Source organism: Aspergillus brunneoviolaceus, assembly GCF_003184695.1.
Source record: "Aspergillus brunneoviolaceus CBS 621.78 unplaced genomic scaffold BO95scaffold_57, whole genome shotgun sequence".
Classification (NCBI taxonomy): Eukaryota; Fungi; Ascomycota; class Eurotiomycetes; order Eurotiales; family Aspergillaceae; genus Aspergillus; species Aspergillus brunneoviolaceus.
In genome coordinates this window covers 58644-82659 of record NW_020290787.1, presented here as the reverse complement: position 1 = coordinate 82659, position 24016 = coordinate 58644, and the positions used below count along the sequence as shown (strand labels likewise).

Genomic DNA, 24016 nt, shown 5'->3' with positions numbered 1-24016 from the left:
CGTGATTTTGATTGCGCCTGAGTTCTAGCGATAGTGGATTTGAACAGGTTAAGTATAGAAGAACCACTGAAATGTTGATTTCCTTGTAGTCAAGATATATCAAGAGATCGTGTAGTTTCGCTGTATCGAATTAGACAGTATAGGGTTCGTGGCACTGTCCCAACTGCCGACTTTGCTACTTCTCCAACATGGAAGACGTAGACCAGCTCAAGTATATCACCGGACTGGACTGGATTTCTTGATCTTATGCATGGCATAATGACTTGCTGCTAGCCAAGCGAAGGGTTGATCTATCATGACCGGGCAGGAGCATAAGAGTGCGTGCTCATTAAACAAATGGTGAGTGTGCATTGTGTACGCAGAGCTGAGTAAGTCCTCTACAGCACGATATCGCCGTAGTGTAACTTATCAGTCTCAGACATAAGCTCTTATAGGTGAAGAGAATCACTCCTAGTGCCAATTTGCAATAGGTTACAAGCCTCACACACCACAGATAAGACCTCCTGCATCTTGGTAGTCCTTGTAATTTTACTCTGTTGTCAGGGTCATTATCCCGACCTCCGACCTCCGATGTCCGACTTGCCACCGCCCCGTTTCCCACAATCTCAAATCCGTGCTATGGACGGATTTCAGCAAGAACATTTGTTGCCCCACAACAATTGCACTGGGAATCCTACAAACTGGCTGGAACCGTGGTACGTAACCTGTGGTGGATTGCGAACTTCCTGAATCTGGAGACCCCGCGCTTCTCCATATATCACCCCGGACTCAGGAGGGTTTTGTGGGGATGACAGAGGGTGAAGCTTTCGCAAGCTGAGGTTGGACAGAGCCACTCTGCTTGGGTATGATTTGCTCAGCACAACCTCGGCGCAATCTCTCTCTCGCCCTCTGGCCAAGGCTACCGGAAATGCAGAGCCTTCGCCCCGAGTTTCAGGAATAGTACCTCACTCCATTCGCGAGTGACGCTGGAGATTTTTTCTAAGCCAGCCGACTCAACCGTTGATATCGAAGTCAAATCTTTCTGAGCCGAGGGACACTGTGGACTTGACCGTCGGAGAATAGGCGATGACTTCCCAACAAGGACTAGTTCTACCCACGATCTGTGGGAATGGAGAGAAATGAAGAACCAGTTTGTGGGGCATTATGCAGCTTTCTGTCGGAGTTGCGAAGCTAGACTGACGATCGCACCTTTCTCATCAAGCTTCGGTCCAAGGGAGATGAGCATTGGCAGAAAAAGGAGCCCGGAATGATATAAAACGGTGTGTCCCATCTGTCAGGGCTGTTCATTCTGTCGCCAGCATCCTTATCTTTCGACTCACTTCTTCTTCTCATTCCTCACACCCTCCATACAGAGATGCGTTCATCTGTCTGGGTCCCCTTGACGGGGCTAGCAGCACTCGCCCATGGAGCCAGCTTAAGCGACATCTGCACCACCAGCTACGCCACCACTGCGTTTCCGGCCACCGACCTCATCCCCGGCATCACCCTCGACCCCTCGTCCATCACCACCGCGCTCGTCACCAACAGCTCCGTCACGAGTGACTTCTTCCCCTCCTCCGTGATTGACTACTGCAATGTCACCTTCGCGTACTCGCACAATGGCCGCGACGACCAGGTCTACCTTCAGATCTGGCTGCCTGACCCCTCCATCTTCCAGAACCGGTGGTTGTCCACAGGCGGTGGTGGCTACGCGATCAACTCCGGATCCAACTCGCTTCCTGGAGGCATCATCTACGGCGCTGCGTCGGGTCTCACCGACGGCGGCTTCGGATCCTTCGATACCAACGCCGATGCCGCGATGCTGCTGGCCAATTACACCCTCGACTACGAGACCCTCTACATGTTCGCCTACAAGGCGCACTGGGAACTCACCAAGATCGGCAAGGCGTTCACCAGGAATGTCTACAATGTGACCGACGACGAGAAGCTGTACGCCTACTACCAGGGTTGCTCCGAGGGCGGTCGCGAGGGCTGGAGCCAGGTCCAGCGTTATGGCGACGAGTGGGATGGAGCTGCTATCGGCGCCCCAGGTAGGTCATTCCCCACTCCCTAACATCCCTTCCCGAGTCCAGGGCTTGCTAACCCTCACCCAGCCTTCCGGTGGAGCTTCCAACAGACGCAGCACCTGTGGAGCAACGTCGTCGAGCAAACCCTGGACTACTACCCGCCGCCGTGCGAGCTGGAGAAGATCGTCAACGCGACCATCACGGCGTGTGACCCGCTCGACGGCAAGACGGACGGGGTGGTGGCGCGCTCCGACCTGTGCGCGCTGCACTTCAACATCAGCAGCCTGATCGGCGAGGCGTACTCGTGCGCCGCGACGGCAGGCAGCCGGTTCTCGAGCGCGACGCCGGCGCAGAACGGCACGGTGTCGGCGCAGGGCATCCAGGTGGCACAGACGATCCTGGACGGGGCGCACGACTTGGCAGGCAAGCGGGTGTACTTCTCGTACCAGCCGGCGGCGGCGTTCGACGACGCGGCGACGCAGTACAACAGCACGACGGGCGAGTGGGGGCTGGAGATCGACCAGCTGGGCGGCGAGCACATCGGCCTGCTGGTGTACGAGAACGGCACGACGCTCGACAGCCTGGCCGGCGTCACCTACGACACCCTCAAGGAGTGGATGATCTCTGGCCTCCTGCAGTACTACAGCACCCTGCAGACCACCTGGCCCGACCTGACCCCCTTCTACACCGCCGGCGGCAAGGTCATCCACTTCCACGGCGAGGCCGACGCCTCCATCCCCACCGCCTCCTCCGTCCGCTACTGGGAATCCGTCCGCAGCGTCATGTACCCTGCCCTCTCCTACAACGCCAGCGCCGCCGCCCTGAACGACTGGTACCGCCTCTTCCTCGTGCCCGGCGCCGCCCACTGCGCCACCAACGACGCCATGCCCAACGGGCCCTTCCCGAATAAGAACCTCGAGGTCTTGATCGACTGGGTCGAGAACGGCGTCGTGCCCGTCACGCTGAACGGCACCGTGCTGCAGGGCGAGAACGAGGGCCAGGAGCAGCCGATCTGCGCGTGGCCGCTGCGGCCCCTCTGGAACGGGGACGAGTTGGAGTGCGTCTATGACCAGGCTTCCATCGATACTTGGCATTATGACTTGAATGCGGTGCCGGTGCCGGTTTACTAAGGGAGCACTCCTTAGTATTGCACGCGTGTGTTGGAGCGAATGTGTGTATATAGTGATTAGGCTTGTGGGTGTGGAGGGGAGAGAGTCTTTAAGCTTCTAACCGTCCTGAATTTATTAATTTCGTGAAGCTTTTCTCTCGTAAGTGGCAGTCGCGAGAACTGACTCGTGGCATATAGCGTATCACTACAAGATAGTTCAGCATGACATGGAGGATTTGTCACGCTGATTGTCCCGAGGTCTACCATCCATCGCGCCGGGATATATAGGTACGTGTTACTCCCCACCAGTTCAACGATAATAGATACATGGAGCTCTGTTGGCTCCTGCTTGATACGCCTATTCAATTCCAGACTACTTGCTCCAACAGCCACAGAATTCGCGCGATACGACTAATAACCAAGCATTTGTATGTCCTTACCCAACGTCCACACCTTTCCCCTGCGCTGGCGCCAAGCGTCAAGATTCCATAGTGTACCAGTGCTATGCCCAAAGAATACGCACGATCTTGTAATCATAATAACGATTGGTATTGTTCCACATCCAAAACCATTGTGTGGAGGACACAAGGCCTTTATCCTGCAGAACAAGCGACATGCGCACACGGCAAGCAGACAGACGGAAGCTGAATGTTTTACCCAATGAAGTAACCCCACCAGTCCCGAAGTTTAGCCTGCCAATTGCATCGCGTGGGTGCAAGACATTATGCGCATACTGATCAGCTAATGTCAGTAATGCAACACCGAGCGGGCGATGTTACCCGATACAACAGAAAAGTATGGCTCCACTCCCGCCGACAACCACCGCATAATTGGATCTGAGGGACTCCCACCTCATACACCCCATACAGAGATTCGATTATCAGGGCAGAGGGATCTCCTGCGCGCGGGAGGTCGGGCCGAGCGGCCGATTTCAAGCTGACTGCGTGTATACAAAAGGAAGAGAAAAGCCCCGGACCAGTCACTGCAGCATATACCGTTGTGTCTGTGCGAGCTCGGGACATTGCACAGCACTCCAACCTACCCCATCTACTACACTACATCACACCACCTTCCAACATCCTCCAACCGAAGCAAGACATCCACCGCCAAAATGTCCTCACCTTCCGAGATCGACTACGCCTGGACCCCCACCACCACAACCCGGTGGGAGCGGCCCCTCGACGAAGCCGAGCAGTTCTACACCTCCCTCGCCAAAGCCCACGAGGCCACCGGCCGCGTCTTCTTCGCCATGACCGGCGCGGTCACCTGCTCCCTCCCCATCCACGGGACGGACCGCGCTGCCACGGAGCGCAGAATGGGGGACGCCCTGCGCCGGGCGTGGCTGCAGCTGCGCTACGACCATCCGACCATCGCCGCGCGCGTGGAGTACGCTCTACACCAGGGGCGGTGTAAGAAGGTGTACGAGACGTTCTCGGACGCGTACACGCCGGCGGACTGGCTGGACGAGACGTTTCGGGTCGTCGACGCGGGCGTTACGGGCCAGGAGTGGTGTAACTCGGACCCGCCGGTGCCGGACCTGCCGACGCTGTTCCTGATTAAGGAGGGGTCGGGCCCGCACGAGTCGGAAGGACGCGTGCGCGCGACCGTGGTGCTCAGGGCGCGACATGATATCGTCGATGGGGTGGGGACGCTGATGCTGTTCGAGAATCTGTTCCGGCATGCCGCGCGGGCGTATGAGACCGGGCCCTCCGGGTATACACCACCCACGTTTGGCGGGGAGTGGGTAAATCTGAGTCCACCGCTTCGGGTGGCAGCGGGGATCCCGGCGCGATTGAGCTCGGAGCAGGAAGCGCGCATGCGGGAGATTTTGGAGTTCAATGCAGCCCTCAAGAAAGAAGCGGTGGAGATTGCGAGTGTGCCGTTCAATAGGCAAGCAAGCCTGCCGGGGAGGCACCAGAGGGTGACGATTACGCTGTCCGCGGAGACGACCGCGCGGGTGCTGGCGGCGTGCAAGGCGGCAGCGCTTAGCATCACGCACGCCTATCACGCTGCCATTGCGCTCGGTGTGCGGGACCTCCAGGAGCGGCAGCCCGCGACGCGAGTGGTTCGGTATCTCAATTACAGTCTCATTAATGAGCGCGGCCACTGCGCGGCGCCGTATAGTACCGTCGCGCATCCGGCCGCATTGTACCACTCGGTCTCGGGGCGCGGGCTAGCAGTCGACCTGACTGTTCCTGCGTCGTCGGACTCGGTGGATCCGGTCTCTGAAGAGACGAGGAGCAAGGAGTTCATGGACACCGCGGGGACGATCCGGGATTTCTACCTCGACATTCGTGATGATGCAGAGCATATCAATCTTGTCCCCTCGTACTGGGCGATGTCGACGATCCCTTATCCGGCCGATGGGAAGACTCCGCCGGTCCCGCCGCGGAATGAGACGCCGTCTGTGTCGATATCCAGCATGGGGATTCTGGACCGAGTGATCAGGCCGAATCAAGGAATCTTCGAGCTGGACGATCCTTGGGTGACGGGCGAGGAGTTGGGGACCGGCCTTGGGCTGTTTCTCGGAACATGGAAGGGGAAATTAACGCTGAGCGGAGCGTACAATGACGCATTCCATGATAAAGAGGAAGTGTTGGGGTTCCTGCGGCGCTGTAACCAGAGCACGCTTCAAGGTTTGGGGATTGAGCAATAGGATTGAGTGCGTCGGAGGTTACAGGTAGTCCTGTACACGTAAAGGAACGCCATGAATGCTAGTGCGATGGCTGAATAACGATGAAACATTTGAGGGCGCACAGGTTGCATATCCGAGTACCGGGAGCTTTCTTTTAGAGTTGGCGAGTTGGGCTCGAACCGTGTCAATCTGACAATATACAAGCTTATAATTCATTGTCTGGCCACGCTGGTTGATGAAGGGTGATACTTTCTTCGGTATAATTGCGTAGAGAGATGGTAAAAGAATAGGAAATGCTTAGTACGCTGGCTCAACGAGGTCAACATACACAACTTGTTGACTAGTCGGTAACGCTTTGGTAGGCCAGCTTGCGGACACTTCCGCGGATGTCTAAAAGTTCGCATCGCGTATTCAATCACGTGTACTGTCTTCGGGTATCTATTGCTGAATTAATTGCATGTCTACAGGATCGGTGAAGGCAGTGTATTCCGCGCCGTAATTCTGAAACGCCACTGCGCAGGACGACACAGCTAGCCTTCGTTGCCACGGAGTGAGACTCCCTAGCATAATACGCCGACTTTTGGCGATTTGGTTAGCCAAGCGTCACATAATGAGTATCCGAGAGACATCCGGCAAAGTCTCCGTCCACTTCTTCGACGTCGATTTCCAAATGGCAGGCAATGCATCAATAGCCTTGGTGATATTGGCGAAGAGAGTGTTCGAGTGAATGGCTCCCATGTAATAAGTGAAGAACGCGCGATGTTCTGGCTCCGTACTGTCTGCCGCCGCGATAAAGCATGGCCAGACGAACCCATGGGCTCCCGGATCCGTCGGATGCGCCTGAGCGATTAGCCGGCGCAGCTCTTCCCGCAGATGCCATGAGCTTTCGTTCGATGTCATCCGCATTAGGTAGATCTGGGCGCCAATAGTGAATGATCGCCTGGCCAGCCAGAGTGTTCTATTGTGTTGAGCGTCTGCACGAACGCTGGACGGTAACCAGACCCCGGAGTCCACGGGATGGCTTAAGGTCTTAAGGCCCTCATCCTTGTTGAGTAGAGACCCGCCCAGAAATGAGAACATGTCGGTCTGTCGTAGAAGGAACTCGTGCAGTTGAGGGTGCCCCGATGACTTGACGTTCTTGGCCATGGTAAACAGCGTCTGGAGCAGGAACTTGTACTCCGGGCTGCCAGTCACCGTCTCCCCGACGAGGAGTACGAGCAATGTTGCCCATGTAGCCGGGTTGAACACCTGATCGGGCGACCCGACGTTGGAGGCCCGCAACAAGCGGGATATAATAACGGAGCGATCGGCTTCTGCTGCCGCATGTAATGCTGGTTGCCTGAGGCCAACGTGCTGAGCAGCCACCACGGCAACAGCGCGCTGCAGCACCTCATCCTGACAAGCCATCGGAAGGATGAAATCGCGATAGCCATTGGAGATATCCAGCAAAACCATGACCGGGGCGATGTTACTGGCAAAATAGTGGAATAGTCCACGGGTTTGTGAGCTCAAAGGAGCGATCCAAGGCTGAATTGCCTGGTCCATCCTTCTGGTTAAGATTGCGGTCTTGTCGGCTTTGTCATTCTCAACATCCTCTTCGGGCGATACCAAGGTCGCGGAATAGTGCGCGAAGTTTGTTTCGTCTATACCAATTGTAGTCGAGGTCGACGTCGTAGGAAGGGCAACTACAGGCTCGCTGCGTGGCAAAAGACGGTTTTCAAGTGACATCGGAGAGAACCGTTCGACGGCATCGTGTTGTCCATCGACTGGCGCATTCGAGACTGGCTTCGAAGCACGACTCTTGCTAACCCTTTTCTTCCTCTCATGAGACCATCGAATCTGCGAGACGATAGGAACGCATTGTTTGTGAACAGAGACCGGGTCGACATTGAGGACGGGGATAGGGCTGCCTTTCAACTTCCCACGCGTCGCGACCCCATTGCCGAACCGAAAGCGACCGAGGCCACTGCACTCAATCCCCTTCTTCAGGCATTTTTGACAGGTAGGTTCGGCCCTATCGCAGACAATCCGTCGCTTGGTACATTGAAAGCATCCTGGCGAGGGGAGACAGAGACAGTTAGCTCGAGATTTGCCTGGGGTGTTTCTGCGGGGGCGCAATCGCACATACCACGCGATTTGGTACTTTGGTCGGTGTCGGTCCCGGTCATCTAAACAAGTGGACTGACGACCAATGAACCCAATTCATGTGTTCATGTAGGGACCTTAGGCTGGATGTGACAAGCGCATGAGAGTGATTGGTGGAATGATTAGATTATCGATGTCTTCTCGACGAGCAGCAGCAGCAGCAGCAGAGTAGGAAATGGAGATGAAGATAAGAAAGAGCAAGAAGCACAATCGTGCAGATTACGGAGTGCCCGGCCATTCCCCGTTCGCTTCCCCGTTCCGGAACGGAATAACTACCTAGCCTCCATCCGAACAATGACTAATCTGCTAGTCACACTGCTGCCTTTGGTTGTGCAGTAAACATTCAAACATTCATGGATTACATTGTTGATGGCACATGGCTGCCGCTTTAACCGGAATGAGGATTATATCATTGCTCCAATCATATCCACCATACTGACCATGTCAGTAACACAAATCACGGTTGACTGTCCCTGTAGAGCACTCCACCCCGTATCTATGCCGATCTGAGCTTGACAGAATCAAGCCTTTGGTGATCATTTCTTGGTGACACTGATACTTGACCAGGTTCGCGGGCTGACATGGGCCCTTGCAGTTGGGAGAATGTCATCAGACTGGTCATGTTTCAACGGCCGTGTACCTCTGCACTCCTGCAACCCAGTCTGATGCGCATGCTGGACATTCCACCTAGAATAGAGTGGGTAGCGAAGCGGATGGCTTGAGCCCCGCCGAGCGCTAAATTGTCTGCTCGGGCTGGATTCCTCAACATGGAAGCTAATTTGAAAGTCAATATGAAATTCAAGGAGACCGACGGTGACGACAGCCACTCTCAGCAGGTGCCTGACCGAGTTGTTCGCCCTATCATGGCGCGATATGAAGAGTGCCCCTCATCAGGCCAATCTCCTGCGGACTCCGACGCGCCTTGCTTGCTTATCGCTCGGTGGGCCAGCTGGCTGCACCAATCCCCAGCCAGGCTGACGCAAACCCCACTATCGGCAATATCCATCATGGACAACGGATCCACCCATTGTAGTTGAGTGACGGCGATGGTGGTGGTGATGCTGCTGCTGCTGCTGCTACTTGCTCCTGTCCTCCCATGTCACCCGCAGGTAGCACCAATGGTCTTTCACACTCTCACGACTGCTCACGCACGAGTTCAGACAGTCCTGACGAAATGAAGGGAGATGAGTACAAGCTGCGCGCTAAAGATTTAGTCTGCAGATTAATCTCCAAGCGAAAGTGACCGAGTCACCCGGCAGCATGAGGTTGTTCGCAGTGAGGTAGAAGTATAAAACCCACCCGCGATACCCCTCTCTCACAATCCTCACTATACCTCCTTCCGTTCTCTACCATTGTAACAAGATCTTTCTTTATCACTGCCTTTCACAATGCGCTTCACCGCCGGTTCCCTGGCTGCTGCCACTCTCCTTGCGGGTGTTGTCTCAGCAGCCCCTGCCCCCGCCCGCAATGGTCTGAGCAAAAGGGTGTACAAGCCCACTCCCATTGCCAGCCGTGCTAGCAACAAGGCTTCGTCCAGTGTCTTGGAACTGAAGAAGGTGAAGAGTAGCAGTGGTGCGAGCCGCAGCGCTTCCCGTCTGAAGAAAACCAGCTCCAGCACGACTACCTCCGGCAGCTCTACCTTGATCTCGCTCTTTGAAGGCGAGGAATTTGCTACCTCCATCACAGTTGGCGGGGCCTCTTTCGACGTGATCGTTGACACCGGTTCCAGTGATCTGTGGCTGGTGGAAGAGGGCTTCACCTGCCTGAACGAGAACGAGAAGCAGGTCTCTGAATCCACCTGCGCGTTCGGTCCCACCTGGTCACCCACGAGCGCCTTCGCCAAGATCTCCGGCGAGGAATTCTCCATCAGCTATGGCGACGGAGAATTTGCCATCGGAGTTATGGGCAAGGATGAAGTCACGCTGGCCGGGATCAGCGTCGAGCAGGAGCTGGCCGGTGTCACCGAGGCATACTGGGAGGGAGATGGTACCACTTCCGGTCTCGTTGGTCTGGCCTACCCCGGCATGTAAGTTTCTCTTCAGCACACTGGAGCTCATTGCGGTTGGCGTGTCACAAAACGGTCTAACTTATCTGCCCACAGTACGAGTGCCTACAGCACCCGCACCGAGCAGCAGGTGGAATACGACCCCATCATCACCACCCTAGTCGATGAAGGTCTCATCGACTCCTACTTCAGCATCGCCATCGAGCGCGATGTCTCCGGGGCTGCTGGTTACATCACCCTTGGCGGTCTCCCTCCCGTCAACTACACTGACACCTGGTCTTCCACCGATATCCTGGTGACCACCTACGACGGTCAGGACGAAGGCTACGCCTACTACACCATCGAGATCGATGCCGTCACTCTGAGTGGCAAGTCGCTCACCGCGGCCGGGGGCAGTAGCATCCAGTACATTGTCGACAGCGGCACGACCCTCAACTACTACCCGACTTCGATCGCGGCCGAAGTCAACGCTGCCTTCTCCCCTGCCGCCACGTACAGCGAGGATGAGGGCGCCTACGTGGTCGACTGCGATGCCACGGCCCCCGCCCACGGAATCACCATCGGTGGAACCACCTACATCATCAACCCCCTGGACATGATCCTCGACGCCGGCACCGATGACAGTGGCAACACTGTCTGTATCTCGGGTATTGTCGATGGTGGCGACGACTACAGCGAAGATATCTTTATCCTTGGCGATGTCTTCCTGAAGAATGTGGTCGCCGTCTTTGACGTTGGTGATGTGGAGCTCAAGTTCGCTCCCAGAGAATTTTACGACTCCAATGACACCTACTAAGGGCTGTTGCGTTGCAGCTTGAGAAGACGGAGCTTAGCGGGTTGCCTTTGCAATATGTGTCGACGTCGATGTTTGATTTATTCATGTGATATGATCTGACGTTACAGACCGATTGTATACTTTTGGTCTGTTGCATGCGGTCACCGGCTGTGCCGGGCTATGTTAAATAATACGAAGTTTGGTGATTTGTGATCAATTAAAAAAGGTTTTTATTCTGACTTGTGAGGATTTGAGCCTATTCTTCAACGTGGAGAGCGCTGGCGGGCCGAAATCGGAAGGCGCGTCTGCGACTCGGGAGTAGAAACGCCAACTTCCAACCTTTAAACACTTCTCCACAACTCCGTCCAACGACACCCTCTGCACTCGTCCTGTCCTCAACCACCCTATCAATGAGCCTCTTTCATCCCAAACTCCAATACGCACTCGCACTTTCGAAAAGGCTTTCACATTCCTCTCCCTTAATTTATCCTGTGCCTCGTCCAAGGCTCCAGCTGGCCGAAAGAACAACGCGCAGCGACCACATCGATCCTTGGCGCAATTGCGAAACACCATGCGTTGGATATTGATGGCTTCTCCGATCTCGTACTCTGCCTAAGCTCCTTCATCTGAAGTCTTCAAATATATCTATGTGGCATATTGCACCGACCGCACGGGCGTGGTTGACGTGGCCCGTCTCGATAGCCGCCGTGCGGGTTTCATCCAAGGCCGGAGAGAACAAAACATCGTCCAGGAAGTTGATGAGGAATGTGCAGGGCTTGCGTGCGGCTGTACAATCTTGACACCTTGTTATTCTATCACACGTGGTGGTGGTGGTGGTGGTGCTGCTGCTGCTGCTGCTGCCATCTACACCAATGTTGACCCTGAGAACCTCAGGACTTGGGATTAAGCCGACACTGAACACGTCATCCATCTACAAGAACTATACTCCATATCAATCACGTATTGATGGCTTAATGTGGCTATGGAGCATGAAGATATCCTTTGAAATGTTTGATACTGCTCTGTGCTCTTACCCTCCTAGGAAAACCAGCGATAGCCAAAGAACAACCCCCCGCTCAACTCCAGGTGCAATCCGACAAATCCTCGCGCGCACGATCACAGTTAGACTGGCCGGAGTGGGTATAGCACAGGCCAGCGACGCCCGCCGCCCACAGGGCCCCGCATTCCCACATCACAATCGCCAAGTCCCACAGCTCGCGGATCTTTTGGTCCTGCGGGTACGCGATCTCCGCCGCCAGCACCGCCCCCACGTATTCATTCTCCAGGGGGAGGTGGTCGTCCGTCCCGCGCACGTACGCGAGCACCGGCCGGACCAGGAGATCGGCCACACGCCGGGTTTGCGCCAACGGATTTGATGCCAGCAGTGCGTTGAAGCGCGCCTCGGCCGCCGCGAAGGCGCCTTCTCCGCGCTCGACGGGCGTGCCGCACGCGCGGAAGTGCTCTAGTGACGGTCGCGCGGTGGGAATGGTGGCCGCGATTGCCATGGCCTCGACACTCAGGTCAGTCCGGTCGAGGAGGGTAATGGGTCGGTGGCGGCAGTTGGCGAGCTGCCACCAGTGGGTGAAGAGGATGCACAAGGCGGCTGGGTTATAGGGGTCGTGGTCGCGATACCAGATCATGGCGCCCACCAAGCGCGAGTAAACCTCCGCCAGGGGCCCTTCATCCAGTGCTCCCTGCGTCAATGTAGGTATGATATTGCTAATCTCGCCGCAGGCCAGGTCCGCGCCCAGATCAATCCAGTCATGTACCACGCAGCCCAGCCCCGCCATCGCGGCCATCTGCTCGCCGCCCCCGGAGTCGTAGTAGACATGGCAGAACACCGCGTCCGCGAGCTTGTAGCGGGCCAGCCGCGCCAAATCGTCCCAGACCACCATGCACGGCCGGGAGACAACCGTTGCGGTGTCCTCGATGATGGTCTTCTGGCGGAGACAGGCGTAGTTGCGCCCCTTGACGACGCGAATGTCGGTGATGTGCGGGCCCGCGGAGACGGCTGCCTCGGCGGTGGCCGCCACATCGGCAAAGGCGCCGGCTAGTTTCTCCGCCATGGCTGGGCTGTTCTTACCGATCGAGTAGTCGAGTACGAAGGCCGAGTCCATGATCGCCCAGAGGCCCGAGATCGACCCCCCATAGACGCCCCGGTTGTAGCCCACGGCCATGGAGAAGATGCTCGTGTTAAGCAGCGGGCCAACGCAGTTCTCGGCTGCCAGAACCTCGGTCGTGGCTGGGTCGAGCGAGTGCGCCACGCCACTCAGCTTGGGAGGTAGAGGTTTGCGAGCGACACACCAGGTGGGCATTGGAGCTGCATGAACTGCAGCGAACGGAAGGCGCTCCGTGACCCCCGTCGAGATCACCTTGTTCCGTGCTGCCAGGAGCACCGCGGCGTCCGCGAGCAGCTCTAGGGCACGGTCTACAGCGTCCGCCACGCGCGTGTTGCGCCCCCACGAGATGTTCGCCGCCGCAGTCAGGACGCCTCCGGTCTGCGGGGTGTCAGAACGACAGGCTAGGCTGATGGTCGTGACCAACGTGTCGGTTTCAGCGTGGTAGTGCTGGGTAAATTTACTGGACCCTGCCTCGACCGGACCGATGCCATGCGTCTTGAGCGACCAGCAGGGAGCGCCCAAGGGACACTGCATTGTTGACCCTTCGCCCAGCACATGGCTGGTGAACCACGTCGATGTAAGACAGACCGTCGCTGCAGGGTCTGCAGCCGACGCCTCGCCGGTGCGATCGCCCCAGTGTGAAACGACCGGCAGGCCATCAAAGGCGGGCGACCGACTGCGACCTCCACTAATCACCAGCCCTGGCACAAGATCTGACAAGGGCTGACCGGGACTCTGCTGGTCCCAAGGCAGTTGGATATCCTTCGAGCGAGCGAGAATCATGTCAATTTGGGCCTGGTCCATGCCAACAGACTTGCTGCCTGGCTTATGTCTAGAAATCATAGGCAAAGACCGTTTGATGTTGGACATGAAGTCGGTGGCGTCCCGACAGGACATTCGCGTGTTGAACGAAGGCTGTTCTTCGGCGCGCGGGTCGACCAGCCCCCCCCCCCGAGATCACCGCGTCCGGGAGGCTTTCTGTGCGGGCACTGTAAGGCATGATGAGTTGCTTGTGTATGTGACACGACGAAGCTACCGCGAGACCACTGCAATTATATTCTTTCCGACAGACTCTGGAAAGGACTTTGGTTTGGTCGTGGTACAGTACTCACCATAACGACAGAGGCTTGGGGTTTAAGAACCCTCGCAGAATGCTGTTTTGCTTAGTTGAATGCCTTTCGTATCTTTGTACGCAGCATTAGCCTTGCGCAGCTCTTCAACCTCATAGGTGGGTGCTGAAATAATGACCCGGAGTTTGTCCACGTATCAATCAAAAGCAAACAACATGTCTCGGCCTCCGAAAAAAGGTCAGACATAATCCCTGTATCGATTGATAACTAAAAGCCAATCCAGCCAATTGGGAATACTACCCATGGAGTTGTCCCGGCAGAGCTGCAGCTGAGACATGCGATATGCATGTGTCTGCTCATATGTGACAATCGCATGCTGTGATTGACATCATATCTAATCACCTCCGCACGAAGGGCTACGCACTAAGCCCCTAATCATCATAGTGATCCAAGTCAGCTCGACTCAAACCATCCATCAACTCGTCTCTTTCCACAAGGGGTTACCTTGCTATTCGCCGGCTCTAAATTCCACAAGTAGATAAGATTCCTGACAGCGACCTGATTTCTTCGATCGCAAGAAAACAGGGAACGAGTCGATATCTCTCTCTCTGACCAGGCCAAAGGCCCCTTCAGTTCTATGGATTGCTCACTGCTTGTTGCTATTCTACTGAGCTCTACACTCCCTGCCTCGCTACGGTTCGAACCGGGGCTGGACGCAACGCGCCCGCCGCACCAGCTCACCCCACAGTAAGTGTACAGAACACTTTGCACCCGCGTTGAACCCTAGCACTCATTCCCAAAGTGCTCTCCACTGGACTCTCGTCATCTTGACAGAACAAGCATTCCTGCGCCCCGGTCACTTCCCCTTCGCCTTGCCCCCCGCCTCCGCAGAAAAGTCCCGACAGCGGTGTCGGGAGGCCGCGCTGAAGATCTGGAAGCTCGTCGAGGCCTACCAACAAACCTTCGCCCTCCGACGCGCGCAGTACGGCATAGCCTATGCGACGTATTGTGCCGTGGTCGTCATGCTCCAGCACACCCGCAGCGTCGACGAGGATGTGCACTGCATCCGTTTCTTCTGGTCCGCCTTGCTGGAGTACCAGAAAGGATGCTCGTATGGCCTGAAGCGACCGTTGAAATTGCTGAGGTCGCTCATGCGCCGGCTGGAGTCGGTGGCGAATCTCCTCGAAGCGGAGGACCGCGCGGCGGATGGGGCCGCGCCTGCTGGTGAGTAGGCCGCTGGTCTCCATCTTCACTACTACACCTCTGAATCACTATCTAGTAAGGCTGAGCTCTATAGCAGATGTAGGTCTACATTAGCCACTAGAGGCTGAAGCATGGGATCCTTCGACGTTGGATGCTCTGCCGGACGATTTTTTCCTGGCTGACGAGTCGATGTTCGGTATGTTCGGCGGATAAATGCGATGCGCAAGAGTTATAGGGTACGTGGTGTTAGTCCTTCATCTGTCCCGGCATTGGTATAGGGAGGGTTCAAACTATCATGTTGTGATCTGACATGTCAAACGAATCTCTTTAGGATTGGAACGGCCAAGCGCCCAGACAAAAAGTGGAACTGCCAAGCATACTCAAATATGCCTAAGCTGGGACCTTGCGTGCCAAGCTTGCGTGCAATGCAAAAGGAGTCAACGCACGCAAGCTTATCCGGTTTCCCATGAGGATGTATAATAATGTCGAACAGGGCGTGCTGAGGGCATTCTCCGGGTGACCTTCCTGAAGGCCCAATGGATTATTGTTAATTTAAGACTCGCAGAGCAACTCCTGGGCAGGGAATTTGGAGGCGCAATCTGGAAACAGGTGCGCCAAACATCCTTCGCCGCTGGCCGGTGACATGCCCACTAACCACCTCTACACTCAAGAACATCCGGCACAGCGGTCCCTGTCTTCTGTTTCCCTGATCCACTCAGGAAAGTTACTCGAAAACTCAAAGAGGATGCGGAAGATTTGCTCCACGTGACGTTCGGCCGGGCGTTTCAAGTCGTGGGAGGGACGTGGAGGCTTGTCGCGTCGATAGGTCAACTGGAGGTATATCATCGTTGCTATAGTCTGCTGTCTAACTTGATGGATAACGATTTTGCCTCCATGCCAAGGATTCGATTAGCGAACACCCACTAATGAGCTGCATCCATCTCTGGCTAATTTTCCCGGTGAGCATGCTCGTCCGGATTTTCCGGGGCCTCGGAGGACATGAACCCTATACGACTGACATGAGCGTCGGCCCCGGAAGGGTCTATCCACTCCATCCTCGAAAACACACGAGTACAACACCGGTGATTAGACTACCCATGTCTTCAACATCTTATCCGTGCAATTGGATCGGAGTCCTATATCTCATTGCCATTAAATATACTAAAGTACAAACGCAGACGACCCATTAAATAAATGAATACTAAATCAAGGAATCCGCGTACCCCATATCCGCACCCTATGCTAGCCAGCAAGAAACAAAGAAAGAGATATGATCGCACCAACAAGCAACAGCAGCATTATAGATCTGACCACTACATGGTCTCGGGGTCTATTCATGCAACTATCTCACCGCCCAGCCGACGGTCCATCCCCGGACAGTTCGTACAAGTGGGTGCTCTTTCGCTTCGCGTCCTCCGGCAGCTCGTATCTCTGCCACATCTCCGGCCGCATCTCGGTCGGGCTGTGGGGCTCGCGCGGGGTGGGCGCGCTGGAGCCCAGCATCATCCCGTTGTGGTCCCGCTGAGCGCGACGCGACCGTTTGCGGACCAGCAGGAACGCGGCCGCAGCGAGGCTGATGGCTGCGACGGGGACGCAGACGCCGATGGCGGCCTTGCTGCCTGTGCTTAGCGAAGTAGAGGACTTGCTGGCGGGTGTTCGGGCCTGGGTGGGCGATGGTGTGGATGGGATGCTGGCGGTCTCTGATGTTGATGTGGCGACAGGGCTGGGTGTGGTTGTTACGGAGGCAGCTGGGGCGGCAGGGCTTGTGGTAGAAGTTGTAGCTGACAGGGTCGATGCTGTTGTGGTCGCTGGGAACATGTTAGTGGGATTCAATGGGACGGTTGAAGGACAAGAAAGGAGGTAAGTACATGTGCTGGCAGGCTGCACTGGTTCGGTCGTCGTTGTCGCGGTCGCATTGAACATGCAGTAGCTGTGGAAGACCTCCAACGCGGTCGAGACCTGATTCTCTGAGTTTGTCCCGCAATTGGATCCGACGCCGGAGGAGATGATGTGATTGAACTCGGAGGAGCTGGCGGTGCAGAAGCAGCTGTAGGATGTGTATTTGCCCCCGTCACCGCAGCCAGACACCATGTCCCGGACGACGCTGCTGAGCGGGGCGACTGCACATTGTGATAACGATGAGTAGTCTGCTACTTTGTTGATGTAGTAGGTTGTTGTGCACCGGGCTGGGATCGACAGCGATAATGCAAGAAGAGCGCGCAAATAACTTTTTCTGTTGTGGCTCGACATCGTGCTGTTGGGACTTTGCCTGGTCAAATCCAGGAAAAAGGGCTCAGTGGTAGGGACTGGAACATGGATGTGGGGGCGCCTTTTCTATATAAGGGTATGACAAGGAACGATGGATAAGAAAAAAACAAGATGTTTGTTGGGGGCGATGGCCCCATCGCCAGCACGGGACAGTCGGGCTGTCTTCAGGATTTAGCAGTGAAGCCCTAAGGTCCGGACGAAAATGAAGGATCAACGCCATGCCCAGGCACGAGGCGTTGATTGGTCTTCCCAAAGCAGAAGCATGTTGCGATTGGTGGATCAGAGTCTTCAGCTGTCGACATGACTCGATCTTCAAATCCAGGGTTCTCCGGCTTGACTCGCATACTCTTACGACTCAGCTTTAGCATAGCCCTGTGGAGACATTGTTGGCTACCAACATACTAGGCCATTTTATTTCAGCAGTATAAATGGACTCGACCTCCGGGTTGAGAGCTACGACTCCAACAATTGCAGCTCAAATACATCCTCGTGTACAGAACACTCGTCGGCAAAATGCGCGGTCTTACCTCTATTCCCCTAATAGCTTTGGCCGTTAGTGGCTGTGTCGGTTCCCCACTTAGCGACATCAGTCACAAAAGGGTAGGCTTGCAGTCTTAACACTGGCTTCTATAACCCGCTAAATCCAACCAGGAGTCGAACTCTTTGGGTGAAAGCCTGGGCATCGAGGCCGACTCCATGGTCAGCTATGATGGTATCTATTTCGGCTGGGCTCCCAATTACAGCCCCCGGGTCACCATGACCGACCTCAACGAGGCGACGGGTCAAAAGGGCGCCACGTGAGTGCGGTAAAAGTATTTTACGATTGCAAGGCTCACCTTCGATATAGCTACAATGTCTACTCACAGATCACCCAGGACAACGTGGAATCCGGGTCATATGATGGCAACGATCAATACCCGGTGGACGATATCATTGCCTCCGGGGCCGTTCTGATCGCGTCTTTGATGCCGAAGGTCGACTGGGAGGACATCACGCCTGAGCTGTGTGAATCAGTCGCTTCCTACTTCAAAGACACCTTCACCAACAAGGGTGTCACCGTCTGGCTTCGCTATGCCCATGAGATGAACTACTACGCCGATCCTAATGTCGTGGTTTATCCTGGCGGCCGTAAGTACTTTCTCCCCAACATTTTCTTGGCAAGGGGCAAGCCTAATAGTTTGTGCCAAACGCCAGGTGACTACGCCGCCTTCAACCAGACCTGGAAAGATATGTATACAGCGACGGAGTCCAACGACATGATCTACATGTTCTGGTCGCCGAATGTGGACACGGACTCGGAACCCATCGCACCTTGGTGGCCCGGTAGGGAGTACGTCGACATCGTGGGAATGGACTACTACCCTGAAGGTGATGCTCTTCCGGACTTTGCCACAGCCTATGGAAGCTTCTACGACACCTATGCCAAGGGTTATAGCCTGCCGTTTGCTATCGCCGAGACCGGCACACAGCTGAACAACGGCGCCGCTACCACGGCCCAGAAGCAGCAGTGGCTGAAGAGCATCATTAATCCGTCGGAGGGACTGGGTGACTACAGTGAATACTATGTCAGCTGTACCTGGTTCGAGTATGGCCCACCGGCCAACAGCATCGACTTCTACATCGTGTACAATCAGACGGAGAATGCGGTGCTGGAGACCATCTCCAACACCGAGAATGGGTCCTAGCTATATCGACGCTGTCATCCATGAGCCCTGTCAGGGTCTGTCGACAGGTGAGTTCGCTTGGGTTTCGGGGTAGAATCCACTGATTACTGTGGGGCTGTGTATGTCGGAGAATATTGTACAGTAGAGAAGATACAACTTTGATACATATGATAGGGCAATACCAGTATACAGAATAATTGGGGTTCAGAAACAACATTATACTTCTACCGTCTCGATCTCCAATGAAAAGCAGAATGTAGCACAAAAGCCACGCAATTGCCCCCTGGAACCGCCTATAGACTGTGCTACTGTTCCCTGGTTATAATACCGTGACGATATAGAATAGAATCCGGCTTTTCCGCAGTGTGGGTGACACTCAGGCAGGTTCAGCCTTGCGTTGACTGAATTCACCTCAATTCAGCCTCCAAACGTATGTAGATCTTATCAGAATGAGGCAGTAGTTGCCCAAACGGGAAACTGGTCTTCGAGGCCGGGCCCGGGCTATGGGGCGTTCCATGGCTCCGGAATCCTTCAGGCACCGCGCTAGCAACATGAAGCCTGTTTCGGTTAGTCTCTTCGGGGTTTGAACGTGCATCGGGCGGAGTCTACCAGAAAGGTATAGTCCCAGGCACAATCCAGGCTGCCGGCATCAAATCTTACAATACGAACTGTGGCGGCCAGTCACTGAGTTGAAACAACATCACAATGGCAGTCAGATGCTCTTGGCAGCCTTGCGATTTCATGTCCGCATCGTCCGGCTGGAGACTGAGCCATCAAGCCATCAACAGCATGGCAAATGGTGTCGATAATGAATATAAAGTTGTAGGAGATTCGTGAAGTACTGAATTTGGGCTCGCATTGCTGTCTTACTACCACGATATAGAGTCTGATTCAACAATCACCCATCAGAATGCTAGATTGGAACATCCCAAGCAGTCAGTCGAGTTGCCAAGCACAGGGTCACAATGTGACCTGCGACTTCGCCCTGTACACCAATGCTACCGACCTGACCACTTCTCAAAAGCTGAGCCCAAACACGTCTATCACCGGGCCTGGGGTACATTGCTCAACCGTGCATAAGCTGAACAGTAACTGACCATATGCAGCTAGTCAAAGCCTTCATCATCACCTCAGTCGTGGCCATAGGAGCCGCCTTCGTCTTGCTCATCGACAAGGCTTGCATCTACTGGAACCAGTACAGAGACACAGACAACGCGATAAGAGAGTATGTACCAACCCTGCGAAGACCCGAAAAGGCTCACCACCTCGAACCCTCGCTAATGATACAACCCCCTAACAGAACGAGATACTACCGCCGCATCGCCCACACCGTCGAGCAGCTCCTGCACACCCTCAGCGACCAACAACTCACAACCGGCTTCGCGCTGATCTTCGCCCTGAGCGAGCAAGCCTGCACCATCTCCGCCTACCACTACGACCTGGTCTGCGCGATGCTGCTCATGTCCTTCGTCACCCACCTCAACACCCTGGTCAGCATCCCCACCTTCATCCACAAGGGCAAGCTCCTCGCCCTCTACCGGTGCGCGGCCCTGATCACGCAGATCGTCCTCATCAGCATGATCTTCTCCGCCCGCAACCGCGCCGCCTTCCCCGCCCGCCCCAGCTCGCTGGCCATCTTGCCCGCCTGCTGCTTCATGAACATGAATGCCAGCGACTGGCTCGGCCTCGCTGACGCGGGGGAGTTCGTCACCCACCACAACTCGACCACAACCAATACCAGCGGGACGGAGATCTTTTCCCAGGCTGGGCGGTCCAGTGCGTTCGGGCAGTACATCGCTCTGATCGTTTTCATGGGCCTCACTGCTGTGATTGCCGGGGTCAACTGGCTGGAGGCGCGGGAGGTGGATCTGCACCGGTGGCTGCGCTGGGTGAAGCTGTTTCTGGCCGCGACGGTCTCGGTGGCGACCCTGGCGTTGACGGTCTGGGCGTACCAGACGTATAACTCGTTGCGGGCGGGGATGGAGGTCGAGGAATGGTATCGACTGGGCGAAGAGAAGACGGCGTGGACATTTGCGGAGATCGTCCCGCTGGCGCTGTTGGCGTCGACGTCGATCACCCTGGTGAATGCATTGACACGTGAGTATTTTCTATGGACATAACATTGGTGATGGTTTGATTTGTTGCTAATGATGTTGTGTAGAAACGCTGGAAGGGGTGGGTGGACCGCGCTATGAGGGCTTGGTGCAGGTCGGGGTCAAGAGGGTAGCGGTCGAGGTGAGGGAAGAGAATTGATCTTGCGTCGGAGGCGTTCAGGTCTCCTCACTCATTCCCTTCCCAACGAAGCAGCCAAACTGTGGGGCCATGATTTCTTGTTGTAGCAGGGCATCAGCGGGCTGTCCTGGAGCCATCGTACACTTTCATTTTCACTTCTCTCATCTCTTCCGAGTTCTTCCGATCAAGCAAGTACACCGCATCCTCAACGCGTGCGCTAAAGACTCCATTTCCACTCCGCCTCCTCTTCCTGTGGATGGTTGTACCTCATCACAAAGGCATCTGCTCATGGATCCAGTATACCACGTCAATGGGCAATGTTCAGAGCACGGGGCTCTGATACTGTAGAGCAAAGATCAACGTAGACTGATGCAGGTGGCTTATTCACCTCCGATGCACCCCCCCTCCCAGGTCGGAAGGACGCCAACCCCTGAAGATGGCAAGCAATCAGACAGAAGACGAAAGGACTCGGCCGGGACCCCGCCGATAGACCGAACCAAGGCTACCAAGCACCCTTGGCTTGGACCCCTTCAGGAAGCTTAATCGCTGGGCACGTCCGCCATGTGGCTCTGCCAGCCGTTATCGGCCATTTATATAGGGCTGGGCTATAGCCCCGGTGCTCCACTTCGAGCATGCTGATTGGATAATCATTACATAGCGTGCTGAGCCGAATCCACTCGCGGAGAAGAAGAGGACGCACAGCCCCTCGCAATCATGGCTCAGTAGAGTATGCAGTATGCAACACTTGAACAGTATGCATCATCGCCAGGTTGAATATACTGCCCTTCGAGATGGAGCCAAGTTCGAAACGAATATAATTCGAACTTCTCCCCTCTCCTATCCAGAGGTCTCAAAGCACAGAAACCATCAAATGACATTCATCCCCAAACATGGCCCGCTACGAAGACGGCTACGACCCGCATTACGGGTACAACGTCAACGCCTTCAAACACCAACCCGTCCACCTGACTGATTGCGAGCAGGCATGCGCTCCCCACCGACGAGGACGAGGAACCCACGCATACCCTCGTCCATGACGATGGGGGTCGACCACGACGAGCTGGACTGGGCACTGGATGAGAAGATGACATCTGATGAGGAAGATGAGGAAGGTAGCAACAACAACAACAACACCCATGGGAACCCAACAGCAAGAGCAGCGACAACCACCCGCAAGAAGCTCCCCTTCCCCGTGATTCTCCCGCAGCGCCGCCCGCGGACCAAAACCCGCGGGTTCGTGCGCGCCTACGCCCCCGTCCTGCAGGATGCGGGCGTCGATCAGACCACCTTTCTCCGGTTCTTGAAGGATCTGCACACGCATGCGCAGGCGTCGCCTGTTCTGGAGGTCCTCGGTATCGCTGCCGGGGTCGCGGGCATCTATCCCGATCTGCTGGTTGCGGGCGTAGCGCAGGCGGTGCAGATCGCTGCCATGGCCGGGCGGGAGATGCAGGAGCGGTGGCGGACGAATAGATTCCTAGATCAGATGAATCGAGAGCTCTTCATGCCGCGCGGCTTGTATGTGTCGATTGTGCAGTATGAGTCGACATCCCGTGAAAATACGGAGGTAGGGACAAAGACGGTGGATCTGGGGGCCCAGGCGGTCACCAAATACGGTGGTTCTTCCGGCTCTTCTGCGGAGGGTAAGGGGGAAGAAGGGTGGAAGGAGAAGGCGACGAAGCGGCTCCGTGAAACGAGTGGGACGACTCGTGGCGAGGCGGAGATGCCGTTCATGTGTGCCCCGTTGGTGTTTCCAGAGATCGAGCGGGTGGCGCGTGAGATGATCGACGAGTATGCGCAGGGCAGGGAGTCCGCCAGCAACGCGGCGCTCAGGTTCAAGGATAAGGCCAAGGGCACGGGCAAGTGGCTTGCCGACTATTTTGACCGTCGCGCACAGGCCGACTTTGTAATAAGTTCTGAGGCAGCCGTTGCTTTGGTTTTCACCCGCCGACTGATACGACGGTCACGTAGGCATTCGACAATCCTCACTCAACACTCGTGAAGGCCATGGGCGATGCAGTCCCACAGTTCAAGTCTAAGTTGAGTGACCCGAATGATCAACGAAACAAACACCTGGCTACCCTCATCACCGGGGGAAAGCTGCGAGCAGAGCCGTGAGTTTTCATCTCGGCAGTGTTCATGTGGTTAGAGTGATCTCATCTGACTCTGACAGGCTCGGTGCGAAGCGGAGGTGGGAAAAGGCGCAATGCAAACTGGACGAGCAAAGGGCTCGGGGCTTGAGGGGAAAGCCCCAGAAGCGCCTGTTACAGGAAAACGTGTTGTACCTCATGGTGGTGAATATGCCCACAGAAGCTGAGCTCGAGAGGGCAAAACAAGATTTGCAGGCAGCGGCAGTCTTGAAAGAAAGATTGTGAATGCTTTGTCTTTTCACATGCGTACGCTTCAAATACTTCCCGGGAGACAATACACCGACCCCCTCTTCTAAATTCGATGTTCGTTGGTTGTTCGATCAGTGGTGAATGTTCTAGGATTCCGATGGTAGATATCTTCCCTGTCAAGCTCAAGTACAACTTGCCACTAATGTCATATCTATCTCCAAGCCTAGCGACTGAATGGTTTATCTGAAGCTTTCCGAACCCCTAGCGAACACCAAGTTATCTCTTTGAGTTGGAACTAGAAACTGTCAGCAAGCCTGCCATGGAAGGTTGTGGATACGTTCCAGGGTCTAAAAGTAGTTTAGCGCGCTTAACACAAAAGGCGGTCTATTCAGGACTGGCACAGCAATACCTGAAAGATATTCCAAGTCACTTAGACTATTATTAGTATG

The 24016-nt window shown here is 55.5% G+C and overlaps 9 protein-coding genes across 9 annotated transcripts; 6 read left to right on the top strand and 3 right to left on the bottom strand.

Annotated features, from left to right (window-relative positions):
* Positions 1 to 1304: 1304 nt before the first annotated feature.
* BO95DRAFT_419310 (putative tannase) lies at positions 1305 to 3136 on the top strand (the record flags this gene model as incomplete). Its single annotated transcript, XM_025584492.1, has 2 exons — positions 1305 to 2030; positions 2094 to 3136. Exons 1-2 carry the CDS (start codon positions 1355 to 1357, stop codon positions 3134 to 3136), a joined length of 1719 nt encoding a protein of 572 aa, XP_025439573.1. The 5' UTR covers positions 1305 to 1354.
* Positions 3137 to 4001: 865 nt separating this feature from the next.
* BO95DRAFT_215501 (uncharacterized protein) lies at positions 4002 to 5865 on the top strand. Its single transcript, XM_025581151.1, has one exon. The coding sequence runs from the start codon at positions 4226 to 4228 to the stop codon at positions 5768 to 5770; it is 1545 nt and encodes a 514-aa protein (XP_025439572.1). The 5' UTR covers positions 4002 to 4225; the 3' UTR covers positions 5771 to 5865.
* A 487-nt stretch (positions 5866 to 6352) lies between these two features.
* On the bottom strand, positions 6353 to 7917 carry BO95DRAFT_466247 (Zn(II)2Cys6 transcription factor; the record flags this gene model as incomplete). Its single annotated transcript, XM_025589202.1, has 2 exons — positions 6353 to 7803; positions 7878 to 7917. 2 exons carry the CDS (start codon positions 7915 to 7917, stop codon positions 6353 to 6355), a joined length of 1491 nt encoding a protein of 496 aa, XP_025439571.1.
* Positions 7918 to 8977: 1060 nt separating this feature from the next.
* Positions 8978 to 10886, top strand: BO95DRAFT_394911 (acid protease). The gene is made up of 2 exons (XM_025583705.1): positions 8978 to 9920; positions 9996 to 10886. The coding sequence occupies exons 1-2, from the start codon at positions 9283 to 9285 to the stop codon at positions 10693 to 10695; spliced, it is 1338 nt and encodes a 445-aa protein (XP_025439570.1). The 5' UTR covers positions 8978 to 9282; the 3' UTR covers positions 10696 to 10886.
* Positions 10887 to 11750: 864 nt separating this feature from the next.
* Positions 11751 to 13794, bottom strand: BO95DRAFT_475423 (uncharacterized protein; the record flags this gene model as incomplete). The annotated part of the gene is made up of 3 exons (XM_025589851.1): positions 11751 to 13165; positions 13256 to 13709; positions 13756 to 13794. 3 exons carry the CDS (start codon positions 13792 to 13794, stop codon positions 11751 to 11753), a joined length of 1908 nt encoding a protein of 635 aa, XP_025439569.1.
* Positions 13795 to 16414: 2620 nt separating this feature from the next.
* Positions 16415 to 17583, bottom strand: BO95DRAFT_502554 (uncharacterized protein; the record flags this gene model as incomplete). Its single annotated transcript, XM_025591054.1, has 1 exon — positions 16415 to 17583. Exon 1 carries the CDS (start codon positions 17315 to 17317, stop codon positions 16415 to 16417), a length of 903 nt encoding a protein of 300 aa, XP_025439568.1. The 5' UTR covers positions 17318 to 17583.
* Positions 17584 to 17811: 228 nt separating this feature from the next.
* BO95DRAFT_516630 (glycoside hydrolase) lies at positions 17812 to 19197 on the top strand. Its single transcript, XM_025591836.1, has 4 exons — positions 17812 to 17935; positions 17987 to 18132; positions 18183 to 18463; positions 18530 to 19197. Exons 1-4 carry the CDS (start codon positions 17849 to 17851, stop codon positions 19018 to 19020), a joined length of 1005 nt encoding a protein of 334 aa, XP_025439567.1. The 5' UTR covers positions 17812 to 17848; the 3' UTR covers positions 19021 to 19197.
* A 681-nt stretch (positions 19198 to 19878) lies between these two features.
* On the top strand, positions 19879 to 21564 carry BO95DRAFT_516629 (uncharacterized protein). The gene is made up of 4 exons (XM_025591835.1): positions 19879 to 20056; positions 20106 to 20224; positions 20300 to 21096; positions 21161 to 21564. The coding sequence occupies exons 1-4, from the start codon at positions 19910 to 19912 to the stop codon at positions 21250 to 21252; spliced, it is 1155 nt and encodes a 384-aa protein (XP_025439566.1). The 5' UTR covers positions 19879 to 19909; the 3' UTR covers positions 21253 to 21564.
* Positions 21565 to 22121: 557 nt separating this feature from the next.
* On the top strand, positions 22122 to 23603 carry BO95DRAFT_434289 (uncharacterized protein; the record flags this gene model as incomplete). The annotated part of the gene is made up of 4 exons (XM_025585135.1): positions 22122 to 22159; positions 22237 to 23164; positions 23200 to 23342; positions 23402 to 23603. The coding sequence occupies 4 exons, from the start codon at positions 22122 to 22124 to the stop codon at positions 23601 to 23603; spliced, it is 1311 nt and encodes a 436-aa protein (XP_025439565.1).
* Positions 23604 to 24016: the final 413 nt, after the last annotated feature.